The sequence below is a fragment of the Anas acuta genome, chromosome 3 (genome assembly GCF_963932015.1).
Source record: "Anas acuta chromosome 3, bAnaAcu1.1, whole genome shotgun sequence".
NCBI classification, from domain to species: Eukaryota; Metazoa; Chordata; class Aves; order Anseriformes; family Anatidae; genus Anas; species Anas acuta.
Window position 1 is genome coordinate 112,835,961 of NC_088981.1, and position 17,271 is coordinate 112,853,231.

At 43.0% G+C, this 17,271-nt stretch overlaps 1 protein-coding gene across 2 annotated transcripts in view; it reads left to right on the forward strand.

The window, feature by feature from the left end:
- Nucleotides 1-16,308, forward strand: part of RUNX2 (RUNX family transcription factor 2) — a 217,794-nt gene extending 201,486 nt beyond the window's left edge. For both annotated transcript variants that reach the window (XM_068678793.1, XM_068678795.1), the window contains one exon: nucleotides 15,331-16,308. In XM_068678793.1, the coding sequence (XP_068534894.1) occupies nucleotides 15,331-16,013 (683 nt within the window). In that variant the 3' untranslated portion in view covers nucleotides 16,014-16,308. The remainder of the gene's footprint in view (nucleotides 1-15,330) is intronic.
- The last annotated feature ends 963 nt before the right edge of the window (nucleotides 16,309-17,271 follow it).

A 17,271-nucleotide genomic window follows, 5' to 3' on the forward strand; every position in this document is an offset into this window, starting at 1 on the left:
AGAGTACAGGTCCATCTTTGTTCAACGTATCTCACAGGGATTTCTTAAAACTTGTTACTTCAGGGACTGATACCACTCCTACCACAGTGGATAAAATCTGTCTTTCCATAGATTTTACCAGATATTTAAGTTGTATTGTGTTTGTTAAGTGAATCTAATTCAGGACCAGAAGAGGGAATGCCCACAGTCCTTATCTTTTGTGCAGATGCTATATTGGCAAAAGTTAATGACTCTGTGCTTGTGAACTTGTCTGCAAAGCATATGGAATTAGCCATGCCTACAAGGAAAAGAAATCCTGGATAATGAGGTGCAGAGGCCAGATGTTGATGCACTGAGATGGATCATCCCCAAAGATGTGCAATGCTTGGAGTAAGCAACTGGGATGTTTGGATGATTTTATTTGCTTCTATGGAGAAAGAAAGTAAAACAAAAAAAAACAAACAAAAAAAACATGTGATGAACTGTAGAGTGTGTTTTCTCATGCCATGGTTCCTAGAAGGGCTCATTTCATACAGTATCTCTGCAGCACACATATAAGGAAAACTGTGAATTCAACCAAAATTCACGCGCTTTCTCATCTTTTCAGGATAATCTGGCCTTTAGTGGAAAAGCTGCTTGGCAAATAGGTGGTCAGGCTTTCTAGTTTTCTGACAGTGTCTCTCCTTACAATGCAGCAGGAAGACTGGGGATGAAAAGAACGGACCTGCAGAGAGAGTACCAGTGCTCACAATGGGCTTCCTAGGCTCTGCGTGGGTACTGGACATTGCACTGGACTTTTAGCTTCCCCAGGCAGGCCTGGCTGTAAGTTAGTGTTCCAAAGAGCATTGCCTGTGAATGTTCTTTTGGCCAGCAAGAAGCTGCAGTCCCTGCCCCTGCTGTGCCTGGCACATTAACATGCTTCCGTGCCGCTGTACTTCTCTTAAATCAGGTGCGTTTGCTTTGTGGTGCTCCCCAGCCACTTCTGCTACAAAAATACTTTTCCTTACTGAAATATGGCATGTCAGCAATGAAATACATATGAACCAGGATGTTTCCTATGACAGTTCGCATCTCACCTTTAGCTCAAGATGCTGTTCAGAGAATACTCCCACAGGCTCAGGAAGGGAGCTGTGCTAGATGGTGTGCTCAGCAGGACTGGCAGATCTTACCCCAAAAGTCTAGGTTTCACAGGCATCTGCCATGACTTGGTTATGTATTTTTAAATCACTTTAGTCAGTTTCATCTTTAAGATTTTTCTTTTTCTGTGACAAAAGAAACCCTTTTCTCATCAGAGTTATCTCATTTAGACATAGACACAGAACTTCAGTGTTTTTCCTTTAGGTCAAGTTAGGGTTGCTTGAACTGGGGATGTGTGCTCATTAGGGGGTCCTGAGATGCCGAGGTCTATCTCAGTTCTGGAAAGCTCAGCTTCATGCAGCCTTTTTTTTTTTTTTTTTTTTTTCTTACAAGTGGAGCTTCCAAAATCCTGTAGACTCATATATATGTTTTTAAACATGACTGAACTTGGGCTTTGGAGAGAAAGGATAAATACCAAATTTGGGGTTGTCTCTCGACCAAAATTTTGAACGTCCTGAAGATTGCAGTGCTTGGATTTCATTATAAATGACAAAATTCAGGATAATAACAATGTTGGTGTGCACATCTTGGCTGACTCACAGCAACACTCCACATTTGGATTTTTGATTGAGCCCCATCTCTAATTATAATGCCACAAGGACTGGCTGAGAGCAGTGCCTCCATTTGACGTTGTATGCAATGCGTTGGACTGTACATTTTATTCCAAACCTCTGCTGCTATTACATTGAAAGTATTAGCTGTAGTGTGAGCTATCCGGGGATTATATGGGCTTTTAGTAATCATTTCTGAAGGTGTATCCACTTTCATAATGCCCAGAGAAGTTGAGCAACATTTTTTTCTCAGAATGGACTCTTTGTCTCTATGCCCGTGTCTCCAGTATAATTGACACCTACAGAACAGATGTATAGACGGATGCAGGGTTTTTCTTTCTTTTTGCTTTGGATTCCTTACCGTCTCCCTTCTAAGCTGGGATAAAGCATGACTTTGCTTATTGACTCATTTATGGACTTCGGCAGCTGCCCCTTGTCTCTTCGACATCACTGCTTCACCAGTCTGGCTCCCCTCACGTTCCTGGTGGCATCCGAGCTCCTTCCGACTTTGGTCTCCTGATATTCCTGGCCTAGCACAGACTACCCAGCTGGCTATGTTCCTGGCTTCCTTGTTAACAACAAAATGCTGTCTTTTTACAACTCAGTTTCTTTTCATAAAGTTAATCAAGCAGCCCTCCTTTTACAAGGCAGCTGACCTTTTGGTCTTTCCTCCTTCTGGCATGCTTAAAGTTCACAAAGCTGCCAGAATCCCCCTCCCCTTTTTAAGGCAGTCTCGTGAGTAAAAAAAGCAGCTCCCACAGGAATGAGGAGCTTCTTGGCATATAGAGGAACCATCCCCAACAGGGTGCGTGCAATGTGCCCTTAAAAAGCTTCCTCTTTCCATTAAAATACATCATTGGAGACACTGGTGTATTTCTACTAGAGATGAGTCCAAACCATGAGTCTGAGTCCAAACATAGTTAAAGTATGAGGTTACTTAGTTGGGAGTCAGAGCTCAATATATGCTTTTTGGCTTGAGCTGGTCTCCTGTTTGCGCAGCGCAACTCAAAGAGCATCGCCGTGCTGTTGGGAAAGCTGCTGACACAAGTAAGAAACCGAGTGGTAAAGGCTTGTCATCAAACTCAACAAACCTGAAGGCAAACTGGAACCTGGCGTCTTGAGTAATTGTGACCCCCTGCCCAGCCACATGGAGCAAACTTTCTCCTTTCAATAATCACCAGGTTTTATGAACAACAACAACAACAAAATCATTTGCAGATGAAGTAGAGCAAGATCTCCCTGCCTTCATCTTGTTGGAAAAAAAAAAAAAGAAAAATCTCCTTCTTTGGATTTAGTCTGCCTGCATCTTTGCTGTGTTCTGAGCTGCAAACGGTGGCTTTTCATTTCTTTAATTGACAAACACCATCCCCTAAACATTTCCAGGCACAGTCATTTTCTTTTCTCAGGTTTACTCAGTGGTTCTTACTGAGGTTTGCATTTTTCCATGCATATGCTGAGAATATACGTGCCCCTACAATCTCATCTCTTGTGCTATGAGAAGTTTTGATAATGTAATTCATAAACAACTTCATTTTCTGGGTCTTTCTCTTTTTGCAGCTATCCTGTCTTTGGCTACTTGCTCCTCCCTTTGCAGCCAGCTGCCCTATTTACTAAATACCGCAGAACTTTCTGAACTGTAGAATTTCATTCCATTTGTCTCTCTTCTTAAGGGGCCGATCTGTCTTAAGGAGATTTTTCTCTTTTAAAAATAATTTTGCTGTGGTTTTACAGTCAGCATGTCTTCCCCCTTGTCCCCACCCCCTCCCCCAAAAAAAAAAAAAAAAAAAAGAAAAAACAAAACACACACAAAACAAAACAAAACCCTGCAGGGCTATTTCTTCTCCTTCTTCCATGATTATGCTGATATAAAGACATTGATGCCAATGAAATTATTCCTTTGCTGGTGTATAAGACAGGGAGCTCTGTAGGATGGGACATGCTCAACACCTTCTCAAAAGCATGGCCGGGGCCTGGGCCAGAAGGTTATCGCCATCTATCAAAGAGATCTCAAAGTGCTCTTTCATCTTCAATCTCTCAAACAGAGAATACAACCATCTGCCAGCAGGATGCAACTACCCACAGGCTGAAATCTAGCAATGCATTTAACATGGAGAAGAAGGCAAAAGGAGCACAACAGAGCCCTTTAGGAATGTAAGCAAGGAGTATAGTGTCCAGCTGAAATTAGTGTTACTATTTGCTTCGTGGAAACACTTGGGAAGCCCAGCCAAATTCAGGGCTCCAGTCTAGAAGAGCAGCCGCAGTGAGGGCAGTCTCTGTTCCAGGGCGCTTGCAGTCCCAGTGACAAATAGCAATCAGACCGCGGGCCAGCAAGAAGTTGAGCCAGGCAGAACTAAAATATCCCTGTTGGAGCGCGGTCCCATGAGACCAGTGTTATGTCTTACCAGAAACAAAGAGAAGAGCACATTTCCAGTCTCAAAGACTTCTCTGTCCCATTAAGGAAAACTCCAGACTACAATTAGAAAAAAAAAAAAAAAAAAGGCAAGAAAAAGAGACACAGCCACAGCGTGCCAGTTTGCATCCAAAATGCAGCTTAAAAAAAAGAGGGCATGCTCCCAGGAGAAGGCTGCTAGCACCCTTTCAGGCTTGTAGTTCTGGTTACCTTTCTCAGGAGGGTGGGAACGTGTCCCCAGAGGGAGATTATCCCTGCCCCAAGCCCAGGGCCCCTGGGTAAATATTGACTCAGAGCGAGGAGAGGCTGAATCACTCCTTCCTGCCCCGCCAAGGTGTCTCCCTCCACCCAGCGGGTGTCCAAGCCCACCCTGCGCAGCCCAAAATATCAGATGGGAGTTGGCACTGGTGGTATTCAAGGGACGCGGACTCCGATGGAGAGACAAGAGTGCCTCTGTTTGTGTAGGGCTGACGTGTTTGTTTGCTCTCCGAGCGGGTGAATGTCTTCTCAAGCCGGTTATTCAGGAGGACATGCAGTAGGAAAGGTGGGCAGGCAAATAGTCAAGGGACTGGGGAGCTCCTAGCACTGTTCTTCCACCCTCATTATGTGCTTCTCACCCCATTTTTTGACTGCTGGTACACAGCTGATAAAGGCATTGTGCCACCATTAAGAGCAAAGGAAGGGCCTGGTTTCATGAAAACTATGCTCTAAGGTGCATTAAAATGACAGTGAATTTGTTAGAAGGAGCAGGGAGAAGATCCAGTGCCAGTGGTCCAACTATTGGCAGCTCAGGATTCAGCCATAAGGCATTATGACTATGTGTCATATCTGCAGATCTCTTGAGGTCATAATCGAAGGGTAATAAAACAAAGTGCGGAGAAGGCTCAGGAGCAAGTGGTGGTGACCACTGGCTGAAGCCGTGAGCAGGTGTCACGTTCATTTGGGTAGCTACTGGCTTGTGTAATCGAACAGAACGTAGGGGAAGGCTAAGGCTGTAGTCACAGAACAGGTCTGGGTTTCATTTCAAGTCTGCTACAGATTTCCTAACTGGGTTCCAGGCTGTAGCACATAAATGACACCTTCCTCCTCCACTGAGCTGCACAAGGCTCAGTGTTGGAAGGTTTCAAAACTGATTGAAGATCTCAGAGAAAAAAAAGAACAAAAAGTAGGAACAAAAAACATATGCTATGGACCTCTTTATATATATGGGAAGCGCTGTATTTATATATTTCAAAACTGGGCACTGGGTTACATTTTCATTCCCCAGTACAAAGGCAAATACATTCCAAACAAAGCAATGTTGTTTCAACAAAGCAAGGGTTGAAATCTCTCCAGGGCTTCATTCTGTCTCATTTAGATCGGGCATAAGATCTTAAAGCAGAGTTTAGTGGTCGGCCGATCATGTTCCTCTGGGAAATGACAGAGTGGTAATTCAAAAAGGGTAGTGAAGTACAGCATTGTCTTGGTCTGCAGGACTGTTCTTCAATAAAACCAGAGGCTCACCCGGCTTACAGGAGAACATTTTGTTCCAAAGGAGCTGTGGCTCTTCATTAAACAAAAGAATTCACCTCCGGCTAGACTTGGGTGTAAAATGAAAATGTTCTTGGAGACAAAATGTCTTTGTGAAGACAGCATTTCCATGATTCCTGCCACAATTGCCTGGGCATATCTAGCATCTGAAATGAAAGTTAGGACAAAAGGTATATCTTCGGGGCACCATCTTGCACTGGACATGTGTTAAAATTTCATTCAGACTTGGGAGGGGGTCTCAGTTCAGGCCAGGAGCCCTGAGGAGGGAAACAAGCACCCTGTGTCCTGTCTGGCCATGGGCTGGCACTCACCCACTCTGCACTGAGGACCCAGATTAGATCACGAGTAAAACTAATCTTTCAGGACTTTCCCGAAAGCCTTTCCTTGGAGTAAACAAGCTCTCCCACATCTGACACAAGCGATTGGGAAAGAATCCCAGGGTATCTAAATACAAAGGGTTGTGAGATATGCCTCCTCCCCTCCGACTCTCCCAACACACTCTGGTTAGCTCACAAAAAGATGCAGTAGGGTCATTCCGGGAGATAACTCATGTCCAGACTGGCATAATTCAGGTGTTCAGATATGACTCTCTCCCATCCAGATGAACTCTATAGGAAAGATACAGCCCGTGCAGTTCTTCATTGTATGAACACTCTAAAAAGCACCTCAGGCTGTGCAGTTTCAGGGGATTTTTGTTACAAGATTATTTTCCTAAAAACGGCACCATCCCTCTGGGGATGAAGCATACTGGGAAATATATGAAAATTTAATGGATTCTGCAAGTTAGTTCCTACTTTTCTCATATACTTAAGTCAAGATCATTCCCTTATCATCTTCAGATCTAGGGGCTTTTTACAGCCAAAGTGTCCACCTTTAGCTTGACAAGGAGGTTTTGGCCTGCAGACTCTTAGGCAGCACAACAGCCAAACTAATCTTGTAGACATGCTATGTCTAGTCATGTCTAGTCTTCTGTGCTATGTTTAGTCATAGCCTCATGCCAAGCCGCCCTCTTTCATCCAAATATTGATGACCAGTGAAGGCCAACAGCCTTGGTTCTGCTAAAGGTTGGATAAGAGACTTCCCACACTCTTTTTCATTGTCTTTTGCATTTAGGTACTGTTTCAAGAGCTTGAGAAAAGGTACAAGACAAGGATTGCTAGACTATCAGTCTTCTGTGATATAAAATTCGTATAATAGAATAATAATTCTATTCTTATAAGAATAATAATTCTTGTAATGGACTATAAAACTTAGCAGAAGCCTTATGCTAAGGCAGTCAGAAGTTGAATACCAGTGAAAGACATGGTCTCTGTATTTCAGAGGGAAATACTGCCATGAGAAGCCCTTGATGATAATGCCACCTACAGCATAACATGTCACATGTTCGGGGTACCCCAGTCTGGATGTAGTATACTTCATTGCTCAGCCCAAGAAGAGCCATACAGCGTAGGCAACAGAGGCCTGTCCACTGCTAGTTGAACAATGTCCTTAGGAACCTGAAATCTTATTGACTCATGTGTACTGAATTTCCAGACCTGACTCACTGGCTACAAAAACCATAGGATTACATGCTGTGTCTCATACTTTTCCTGAAAAAAAAAAAAAAAAAAAAAAAAAAAGATTTATGTAACTACGTTTGGTTAATAAACAGTTGAATTTGCTTTGAAAGCTTCAGAGCATATATGTAAAGAAAATAAACAAATCAACAAATCTCAATCAGCAAAGAAAAGAAAATGTATGGAATTTCAGGTTTGTTTCTATAATGTTTCTGGTTACCTCAGATTTTCGGTTAAAGGCAAAAGAGACATCTCCTATCTCTCTCTTTTTTTTTTTTTTATCTCTTAATACTTTCTGAATTTCATCTGATTGATGAATTTATACTAGGACCACACAAAGCAGGAAGTGGTATTGAGAAAGGTGTGAAGAGTACCACGACACAGGTGGTTTTAGAGAATGTGTTATCTGGCTCATTAGTATCAAAAATCTGCTGTGTAAATGGAAATACTTCATCACGTAATGTAAAACTAACCTGGGAAACTAATTGCTATAGCAGTTGAAACCAGAACCTCTCCAAAGAAATGAAAAAGAAAGAAAAAGAAAAAGAAAAAGAAAAAGAAAAAGAAAAAGAAAAAGAAAAAGAAAAAGAAAAAGAAAAAGAAAAAGAAAAAGAAAAAGAAAAAGAAAAAGAAAAAGGGAAAAAGGGAAAAAGGAAAAAATAAAAAGAAAGGAAAAAAGGAAAAAGGAACGAGATGGGCAGTTTACAGTGTTAATAAGAGCATAATAAGGGCATTTAAAAATACAATAGTTCTTATTAAGGAAAGAAAACAGGACTCTCAGAAGAATTAAACGTGATGGAAGAGCTATCTGCCTGAAGATAGGAAAAGCCTTTCGGGTTTCTCTGTGGTGTAGCTAATGGACAGATCCAAAAAGGTAATTGAGTATCTACTCTAATTCCAGTTGCAGTTCATGTGTTTGTAGTCCTCTTTAATGATCTTAAATAAAATTTGTTGGTTTGTCTTGTACAAAAGGTGACCTAGACAGTGTAAACATGTCTTTGGGGCCAAAAAATCTCATTCATTGGTGGAACATTAGGGCAATTTCCTACAGCAGACCATGACATTACAGTTAATGAAGAACTGAGAGCAGCTTCCTTGGAGGCAGCAGCTACTGACCGTTCACTGAGGCAAAACACAAGAGCAGAGGGATTTCTGGTCTGATCAGCTACAATGCTTTCCTGCCTTTGCTTTTTCTCCATCTCTCTTGAAGTAGCCGACAGTCAAATTTTAGTTTCAGAGGACCTAAACCCTCTCTCCAGCCACTTCTCCATCCTCAGCGAGTTGCTGGGAAGGGGAACCTGTGAGGGTGAAGAGAAAATGCCCTTGCAAGGCTACAGTGAACATTAGCCTTGCAGTCTCTTTATACATGACAGATTTCCCCACTCTGCCTTATTTCTGTGCTGCAAAAGAGAAAGAAAGATGGCTTTCCCAATTTCAGAAGAAGCATAAATACAGGGGTAGGGTAAAGGAGCCATTGCAGGGCTGCGTCGGCAACGTCAGTTGATGGGGAAGATGAAAGCTCCTGGCTCTGCCGGGGGCCCTGTCAAGGCATGTAATTTTTCATGTGTCTGGCCCCCATAAAGAGCAGCCTGTGTGCGACTCGTCTGTGCAGCACTTTGAGCACAGCGGGAAAAATGTGTTAGGCAATGAACAATGTCACGAGGAATCGCAGGCTGCCCAACAGCATTACCTCTCCAATGTGCCTACCTCCTCTTCCCCCACTCCTCCACGTCGAGATGTCAGGGCATCCGCAGAGGCTCTGCTGTTGTAGGAAGCAACAGGAGCTGCTGAGCACTTCAGGAAATCTGGATTTGTCCCGTAGGTGTCAAAGGAGGACCTCAGGTTCCTGGAAAATCTGGTCCCAAATGAGTGTAAAAATGCACATTTTGTCAGGAAGTGAATAAAGTCTCACTGAAATTAAGCCAGAGACAAAGATGAAACAGCAGATGGCCCATGACAAATTGTGAGAACAAATTTGTTCGCATGACATGGGAATAAGTATGTACTCATAACAGACTGTTACTCAAGAAATTTTGAAACAGCACAACTCCACAGGAGTCATAATGTGATTAGTCACATAAAGCCAATCAAGCTAGGCCTAATGTATTGTACCTGGAAATAAAAAAAAAAAAAAGAGAAACAGACCCCCTTAGCAGAACATAATAATAATAATAATTTTAAAAATAATAATAATCCAAAGATTATTACTGCACAAGTAATGTGCACACAACTGCACAAGTTTATGAAGTTGCTCCAAAGTTGCTTTCTGTTGCTCCAAAATTCATAAGTGATCTAAAGTCTTTAGGGTAGCTCAAGGATTGCTATTAGGATGCTCAAAAAATGAAGGGCCAATGGAAGGAGTCTTGCTGAAGTGACTCAACCAGGTTTAATCTCACAGCACAGAGACAGAGTCAGGGTATTTTTGATGAAAGGTCTTGGCCTCTGAAACAGACTTTGCCACATTCTCCATTACTGCATGGTTCTGGTAACACAATTATTTCCAAAATCTTTCTTTTTTTTTTTTTAAATTGTGAGAGTGAAGGGCGAGTTTGAGTTTCATAACTAGAAGAACAGTGCTGATTTTGAATGCTGTGATCTACTGATGTGTCATTTTTTTCAAATTAATTTTTCATAGCAGACCCCTGAGATTTAATACCCATATTTAATTGCATTAAATCACTTTTTTTTTTTTTTTTTTTTTTTTTTCAATAAGGGTTTTAATATCTGGCATATCTATATACATCTGGGATATTTCCATGTATGCAGAGAAGAATAGATTCTTAGGATAGAAATGTGATTTGCTTTATTTAAAAGATACTTTAGAATAAGCTTGCCTAATACTTTTACGAATTAGACATGCACTCCTAAGCTCCTCACTCAAAAACATGTCAGGGTTCAGAGCCTTTATTTGTTTGGATTCTTAGAAAATTAAGGTCTTGACACAATGTCTGGAACCAGATTGAATTTCTGAAATCACACGTAGGTAGACATGGACCAGGAGTGCTCACAATGATGATTTTGTTCAGAGCTATTCTAATGCAATGTCCAGCAGTGTCTTTAATCTGGTGCTGGAATTTCATCCCCTCTAAACTTGTATTACAGTATGAAGCCCTTCTAAGCTTGACTACAGACCAGCAGTGGAAAGAAACACCACTCTGTATCCAAATCAAAACTGAGCAGCACAAAAGGATTGGCTTTTGAGAGGCCAGATTCAGATTCCTAAGATGGAATTTGTCCGTGCAAAAGAAATACCACCCTTGCTTACGCAAATGCTGCTATTGGACTTGCATTTACCACAAGCTGCCAGGACTTCAGTTTCACTTCTAACCAGAAAGAGGAGGCAGGAGTATATTTAGATTTTCTTGGGAAGCAGCTGCAATACGAATTGGGAGTGTGTGCACGCATTCAGGCTCGCGGGCACACACAAGCACACCGCTAGCTCAAGAGCAACTGCAGAAACCGAAGCAGAAAGGAGGGTGTAAAAAGGCCTCCTGCAGTTGCTGCATCACAGGAGTGACCACAATACTCATTTCAGCATCTGAACATCCTTATCATCGAAATAGGTCGTCTGATCAGTGCTGACTCACTTGGAAGATTATCACCTGCTAAACCTCCAGTTTATTTCTTGAAGCACTGCAGGAGCCTGAGCCTCTGCTCTCTTGCACCTTACACCTTAGCTACATGATTTTATGCCATCCATTGGAGCACAGAGGCAATGCTACCCACTTACAATTCTGATTCAATAGGAATTTCCTCCATACATCGATATACAAATCACCCAATTTCCGCCATTTAGAAATTAGTTAGCCCAGCTAAGATAGCTGATTTATGAGAAGTACTGGAGGGGAAGGGACACTCCAGAGCATGTGTGTCACACCCTTCTTAGGGACCTGATAGCCTGGGACAGCTTATCCCCAGAGGTGCTTCTTTCTCTGCAAGAACCCAGAAGACTGGCTTGCACTAGATGCCAGATAAATGGCTCAAGTCAGATGAGCTGAGTCCCATGCAGCATGCCAGTCAGTGGAAAATCACGCCTTTGCTTTTCCCTCAAGGTTTCTACTTCACAGACCTTTCCCTTGTTAGCTGACAAAAGACTAAGAAATCAGTTTGCAGCAATTTGCCTGCAAGGCAGATAAAATCAGTAGTCAAACAAAAGCAGCTAAGATAGCCAAGACTGCCTGAAAAGCTAAACTCATGCTCTTCTCATACAGATGAATACATTTAAAATAACTTTAGTTTCCCCATTCTCACAGGCAACCCATTAATCTTTTGGTAACAACCATCATCATAGGCGGGTAGCATAGCAGGAAATCCTCTGCTCCCTCTCATTACTGTATCACCTGGCTTATTTACAGTCCTGTGAGGATCCTAAGTCATCTCAGAGGTGGCACGTAGAAGTATTTCCCTGTTACTTGTAAATGGGGAACACAAAGATGTTCCCTGTTTCCCTGTGGGGAAGCTTCCATGCTTTCTCTATGGGAGATCCATCCTAGGTCATCTTATTTTTAGGCATAGAATTTATCTTTTGAAATTTTGGCATTTCCAGGACATGGTGTCCATTGCTGAGTTAGTTATCCTAAGTTATTCCCATTTTTATTGTCAGCAAAGAGATGAAGATACATCTCTGAGAATAAAAGATGAAGTTAGAAAGGGTGCTAGACAGAATTCCTCTGTAGAATAGAAATAGATATTCTCATCTAGGCACCCTTTCCTGTGAAAGGCTGAACCAGATGATCTTTCAAGGTCCCTTCCAACCTGGGATGTTCCATGATTCTCTATATATTTCTAATTCCAGCAATAAAGAGGTGATTCAGCTGCCCTGTTGGCAGAAGTTTGCTTTATCATGAGATGTATTACTTGCCAGAACTATTCAATACACTGCCTGAGAAGAAAGGCCAGGAAATCAGGTGAGATGTAGACAACTATGCTGTAGACTGCTGAAGCTAAAGATGACATGAAGCCCATTCCAGTAAACCAGTCCTAAGGGATGAGACCGAGCTCCCTTATGTCCACAGCAAGAAGTATCTCTGAAAATATTCGGAGAGCTACAGGCTACATGTCTAAGACTTCTCATGGGGATTATATATGTACAACATAAAAAATATAGGTGCTTTCAGAGAATGTCTTCACATTGACATTTACCGTTCAGTTATTTAGAAGAATTGAATCCCAACCCAAGTTTTCTGGGTCCTAGATTAATTTCCATAACTGGTAAACTTTCTTTTCTTCTAAGCTAGAAGCCTGCTTGAACAGTCAGTCTTTGTATGTGGGAGTAAGCAAAGCAGACTGTAAGCATCTGTGGCTGGATGCACAGGAAGATACTGAGGGATCATGCACAGCTGGGTTTTTATGTTTAGAGGAGGTCTCTACACTTGCCTGAGCACCTTGACTTCAGAATATCTCTTCTCTTAAGGTATCCATCCAACCCTGCTCACCTACAGCTCTGTCTAGGTGTAAATCTATTATTGCCAGAATATGAGCGTGCCTCTGAATGCTCCAGTTAAGAAGGATCTCTTTCTATTAGAGCTGTACAAAAAATACCTCAAAAACAAAAACAGAAGAGTTGTAATGAGTTGCAACATTCAGATTACACAAACAAAATTGGAAGGGAAGGAAATATGCAGAATCACCCTGTTGTATATGATAAGCAATTGTGTCAGCTTGCTGACATGCTTCATCATGGTTAGGTCTTCCATATTCCTGGGCTTCCTCAAATGTGTCCCAGCAATTTTGTCCATGGAGAAAAAACAACTGACCCTAGCTGACCCTGTTTTAAGGATTTGGACTAGACTGTCTCCAGAGGTGGCTTTCAGGCTCAGCAATTGTGATTCTACAATTTTCATACTTGGCTTGGGTTGCTGGATGCAGAGCAGTCAGGTCAGATCCCATCCAGACAAGCAAGTCTCCCCGGGTGCACGGGCTGCACTGCATCAGCTGCGTGCACACCCGGCTGCTGAGCGGAGCTGTGCAATAGCTTCCACATGTCCTGGATGTGCTGGGCTCCCTGCGCGGGTACCCAGACGCCCATGTGGAATTTCTTAGATGGAAGTATGGGAGCCTGATCAAGCTGAGCAAGATGTGCTTAAAAGGCTACATGGCATAAATAAATCTTGAGGGGGGATTAGGGAGATGACAGGGCTGTGGCTTCTGATAGGGAAGCCATGCTATGTTTGGAAAGACTGCAACTAAAAGGAAGAGCCTTTGGTGACCAGATTTTTGTCTCTATTTTTGTCTGTGTTAGTTACTGCTCCTTGTATTTTAATCCTGATCAGACTTTAACCATTTAAGAATCATTTGTGACACTTATTTGTCATAGTGCTAGACCAGATTATCCCAAGGTTTGTTGAGCCTCCTCTCCTCTCCAACATATTGAAAAACATTGCTCTTAATTTGGTTTGTTTGGCCAGTGTAGACAGGGATTAGCAATGCTATATATGGACCATAAACACTGCTCTGGTTAACACTACAGTTGAGCCAAACCTGAACCTTTCATCTCACTCTTTGCAAGCTTTGGTGGTTTGGATGGAAGTGACACCTGGATTTGAACTGTGCTTTATTTTTGTTTTTGTTTTCAAAAACCCAAACCCAATCAATAACACTTTGGAAAACCAACATCCAGCATCCTCAGCCCACCTCTAGCGAACAGGAATTGAGCTCCTGTGTAGGCAGTGGCTTTGTGTTGGGAAGAGAGCCAATACACAAAGGAAGGAAACTGTCTCAAGCAACCTGCAGTAACTTTCCATAAAAATCTCAGTGACATAAGGGCATGCTGAATTTTGTGTCATAATCCCCTCCAACCAACATGTGTGTTTGTTTAGGGAAGACATGGTGGTCTCATGTGGAAAAAAGATGGACTTTTGTAGGCTGCATGTCTAATTGGTTTGGTGTTAGAAAGACAAGGAAAAGCCTTCATTTGCTTTTGACTCACAGTTTCAGTTTGCTATCTGGAATACCAAACCAATCTGTAATAAAAACAAATTTCTCACAGCATCAGATTTTTTAGATGCCAGAAATAATAATAGTATGTTGTTAACACCTCAGCGTTTGGCTTTTTTTTAGGTTGTCTTAACCTAGATAAATCTACTAATTTTTGTCTTTGTACCCACATAAGTACTTCAAAATTTGCACCTAATTGCATCAGAAGTAGCTTTAAAATCCATCTGTCTTATGCAGACCATTCTTGTAGCATCTCACCACCTCCTGTGTAATGCATTCCCAATGCTGAAATAAAGATCCTGGCCATGGTATAGTAATTCCATGTATGCAGATCTTTGAAGCTGTTGAAAGGCTGATGTTTTCTAATATGTTTCTGGCTCTCAGAATCGTTGTAAAAGTAAGATCATCCTTACCATGCAGTATTTACCAACTGGGCACAGTGGGTACAACACCTAGGACCATAGAATGGCTTGCCAGGTTTTTGCACATCCCCCAGAGGCTACTTTATCATCTTACATGGTATACACTGGACTCAATCCAAGCATGAATGTTTCTGATGATTTCAGCGGACGTTGGAGGAGGTCCACTGTGCTGCTTGTAGACTGGCATAGGCGTCAGGCTGAGATGCACAGCATCAACAGCTCCTTTCTCAGCCTCTGCTTTGTTGATTTACATAGCTGAAGCTGATAAATATCTACAGGCAGGGATCTGCATATAAATTGAATTGGATAACTTGTCATGCTTCCACACAAAAAAATAAAATTGTTGAAGGGTTTAAGCCACCAACTAGCTTTTGCTGCTTCTAGTGTTGACCTGTACAATCAAATCATAATGCTGAAAACTGGGACCCGCTATCAAGTAGCAATTAACTGCAGCTGCAGCAGCAAACACACTGCCCTCACACCTGCACAGGAGATCTGAGTCAGTTAGGACACTACCATCTAGCTCCACAACTGGCCAGGAATACATACTCATGAAATATCAGTCAGAACAATGTGAAGTTCTGCCCATAGGCTTTAAGAAGAACGAGACTGGAAGGATAATTTATATTTATTTAGCTGCATGTTTACCTACAATGTTCTCTTACCTTAGAGTTTGTCTAGTTGGCCTACAGAAAGTATCACTAGCAGAAATTCTCCTGTGCATCAAAAATGCCTAGTCCCATTGAAGTTAAATCAAACATCAGTTTATATATGTGTGACTCAATGCCCATGATGTATCTTCCTTGCAGACTCAGAGCCTTGCACACCAGATGCCCCACCTGCCGCCACTTCACCACCAACTTCTGAAGATCCTGGACCTTTCACAGCTCCAACATCGCCCTCTTCTTCCTCTGATCCGGGTACTACATCATTTTCACCGCCATTACCTGCCTGTGTCGCAGCCTTACATCCCAAACCACCTCCTATCTCACCATCAACATCAGCTTCTGCTGGCACAGTTCATGCTGGACTCCATTCTGTTCCTGCACCCCCTGCCTCTACTTCATCCCTGCACCCTGGGCTTTACCTGCCCATGGTCCCACCTGGCGGTGCCACCCACCTCATCAACTGGCTGCCCTTCCTTGCCTCTGCCACACTCGCCACCATTCGAGGAAAGGAGGAAGACCAGCCACCCGTAAGGATGTGCTCCCTGGAAGGCGTGAAGCGATGCAGCAGCACGCCCCCGCAGCCCTCCCGGGATGGAAATCACCAGGGGGCATCTGGAGGAGATGGAGCTCCAGAAACCACATCCCCGCCATCGGCTGCTCACGCCGTGCCCCCGAGCTCCGAGCAGACATCGGCAAACGTGAGCGACATCCTGGCAGAGCTGCGGACCATGAACAGCCATCTCTCCGTCATTGCCCGAGCCCTGACCCAGCTGGCGGCATCACTGGCACCGCAGCAGGAGGCGCGTGGCACCCCACCTCCGTAGTGCCTGGCCCCACACCAGCTCACCCCGCACATGGTCACATTAAGTGGGGACATCACAGGGGTGATTTTAACTGGGGACACCCCACCAGGGGTGTTTGGAGGAAAGGGACTCTGCAAACCTGCCCATATTGTCTGTGCCATTCCGTTTCACTCTCTGACACAGGCTGTGACAAACCCAACTGTTTGTGTTTTTTCCTACTTGTTTATTTCCTCCTTGTAAACAGCTGCATATATTAAAAAAGAATAGTTTTGTGGTCTTGTTAATAAAATTGTTTATATTTCTTGCGTTCCTTTCAGATGTGCTTGCTCCCCTCCTCTCATCCATTAACCACACGAACACTCAGAAATTGGTGAGGTTTTGCACAGAAAATGTGGAAAATCTGAAGTGGTGAGAAATTACCCACGACAAAATGCTCAGGGAGGTGACAAAACCCCTCAGAAAAGCATGGGAACTATAGACAGGACAGGAAACTATACAATACAAATCTGCAAATAAATTCCTGTTTCTCTCAGGCCAAGCTGTGTGGTGCAGCTCCGTTGAAGCTGGAGCACTTCCCAGTGCCTTAAATCTCAGGGTAATTGTAATTGCCAAAACAGGTAAAGGCTGCGATAAATTGTCCAAAATACAATGTGAGGTAGCTGTGTCAGCCATATTTGGTCTGAAGAGCTACCAAACATCTTCCTCAATTTCTCATCCTTAGAGAGCCTGAGCTGAAGGCAGTGAAGAACTTGGCTGGAATCTATCAGATTTCCTTTTTTTTTTTTTTTTTTTAATGGGCCAAGCTAATTTACACCAATTATTCAGGCACATGTGGATCAATCCACCTGTTTCTCCTTATTGCTAAGCTGTAGTGGTTTGCCTACAGGTGGAACTGAAGGCGTGAAACCTTAAGCAGTCCTCTTGGTGGATAGTCGGCACTGGAGATGTGGGGAAGAGGGCACCAATATCTCTCCTCCCTCCAAAATTTGTACCCTGAGGAGCAGCTGGTGAGGTTCCCTTGGCTGCTGCCCAGCTTGGCAGCAAAATATTTTGGCCTGTAGAGCAAATATCCAGCAGTCAAAATAAAATATTGTCCTGAAGATGGGCCAAGCACAGGGCCAGTGGAGGCTGAGCTGGGCCACGTGGCTGATAAGGCTTTCATCCCAGTGAATTAAAGTGAACAAATAGCAACAAGAGAAAAGAAAGCCCTCTGTGAAGTTCGGTACGAGCTCGCCTTAATTTAGCTGTGCAGCCCTCAGATATCAGGATCTGAGGCCAT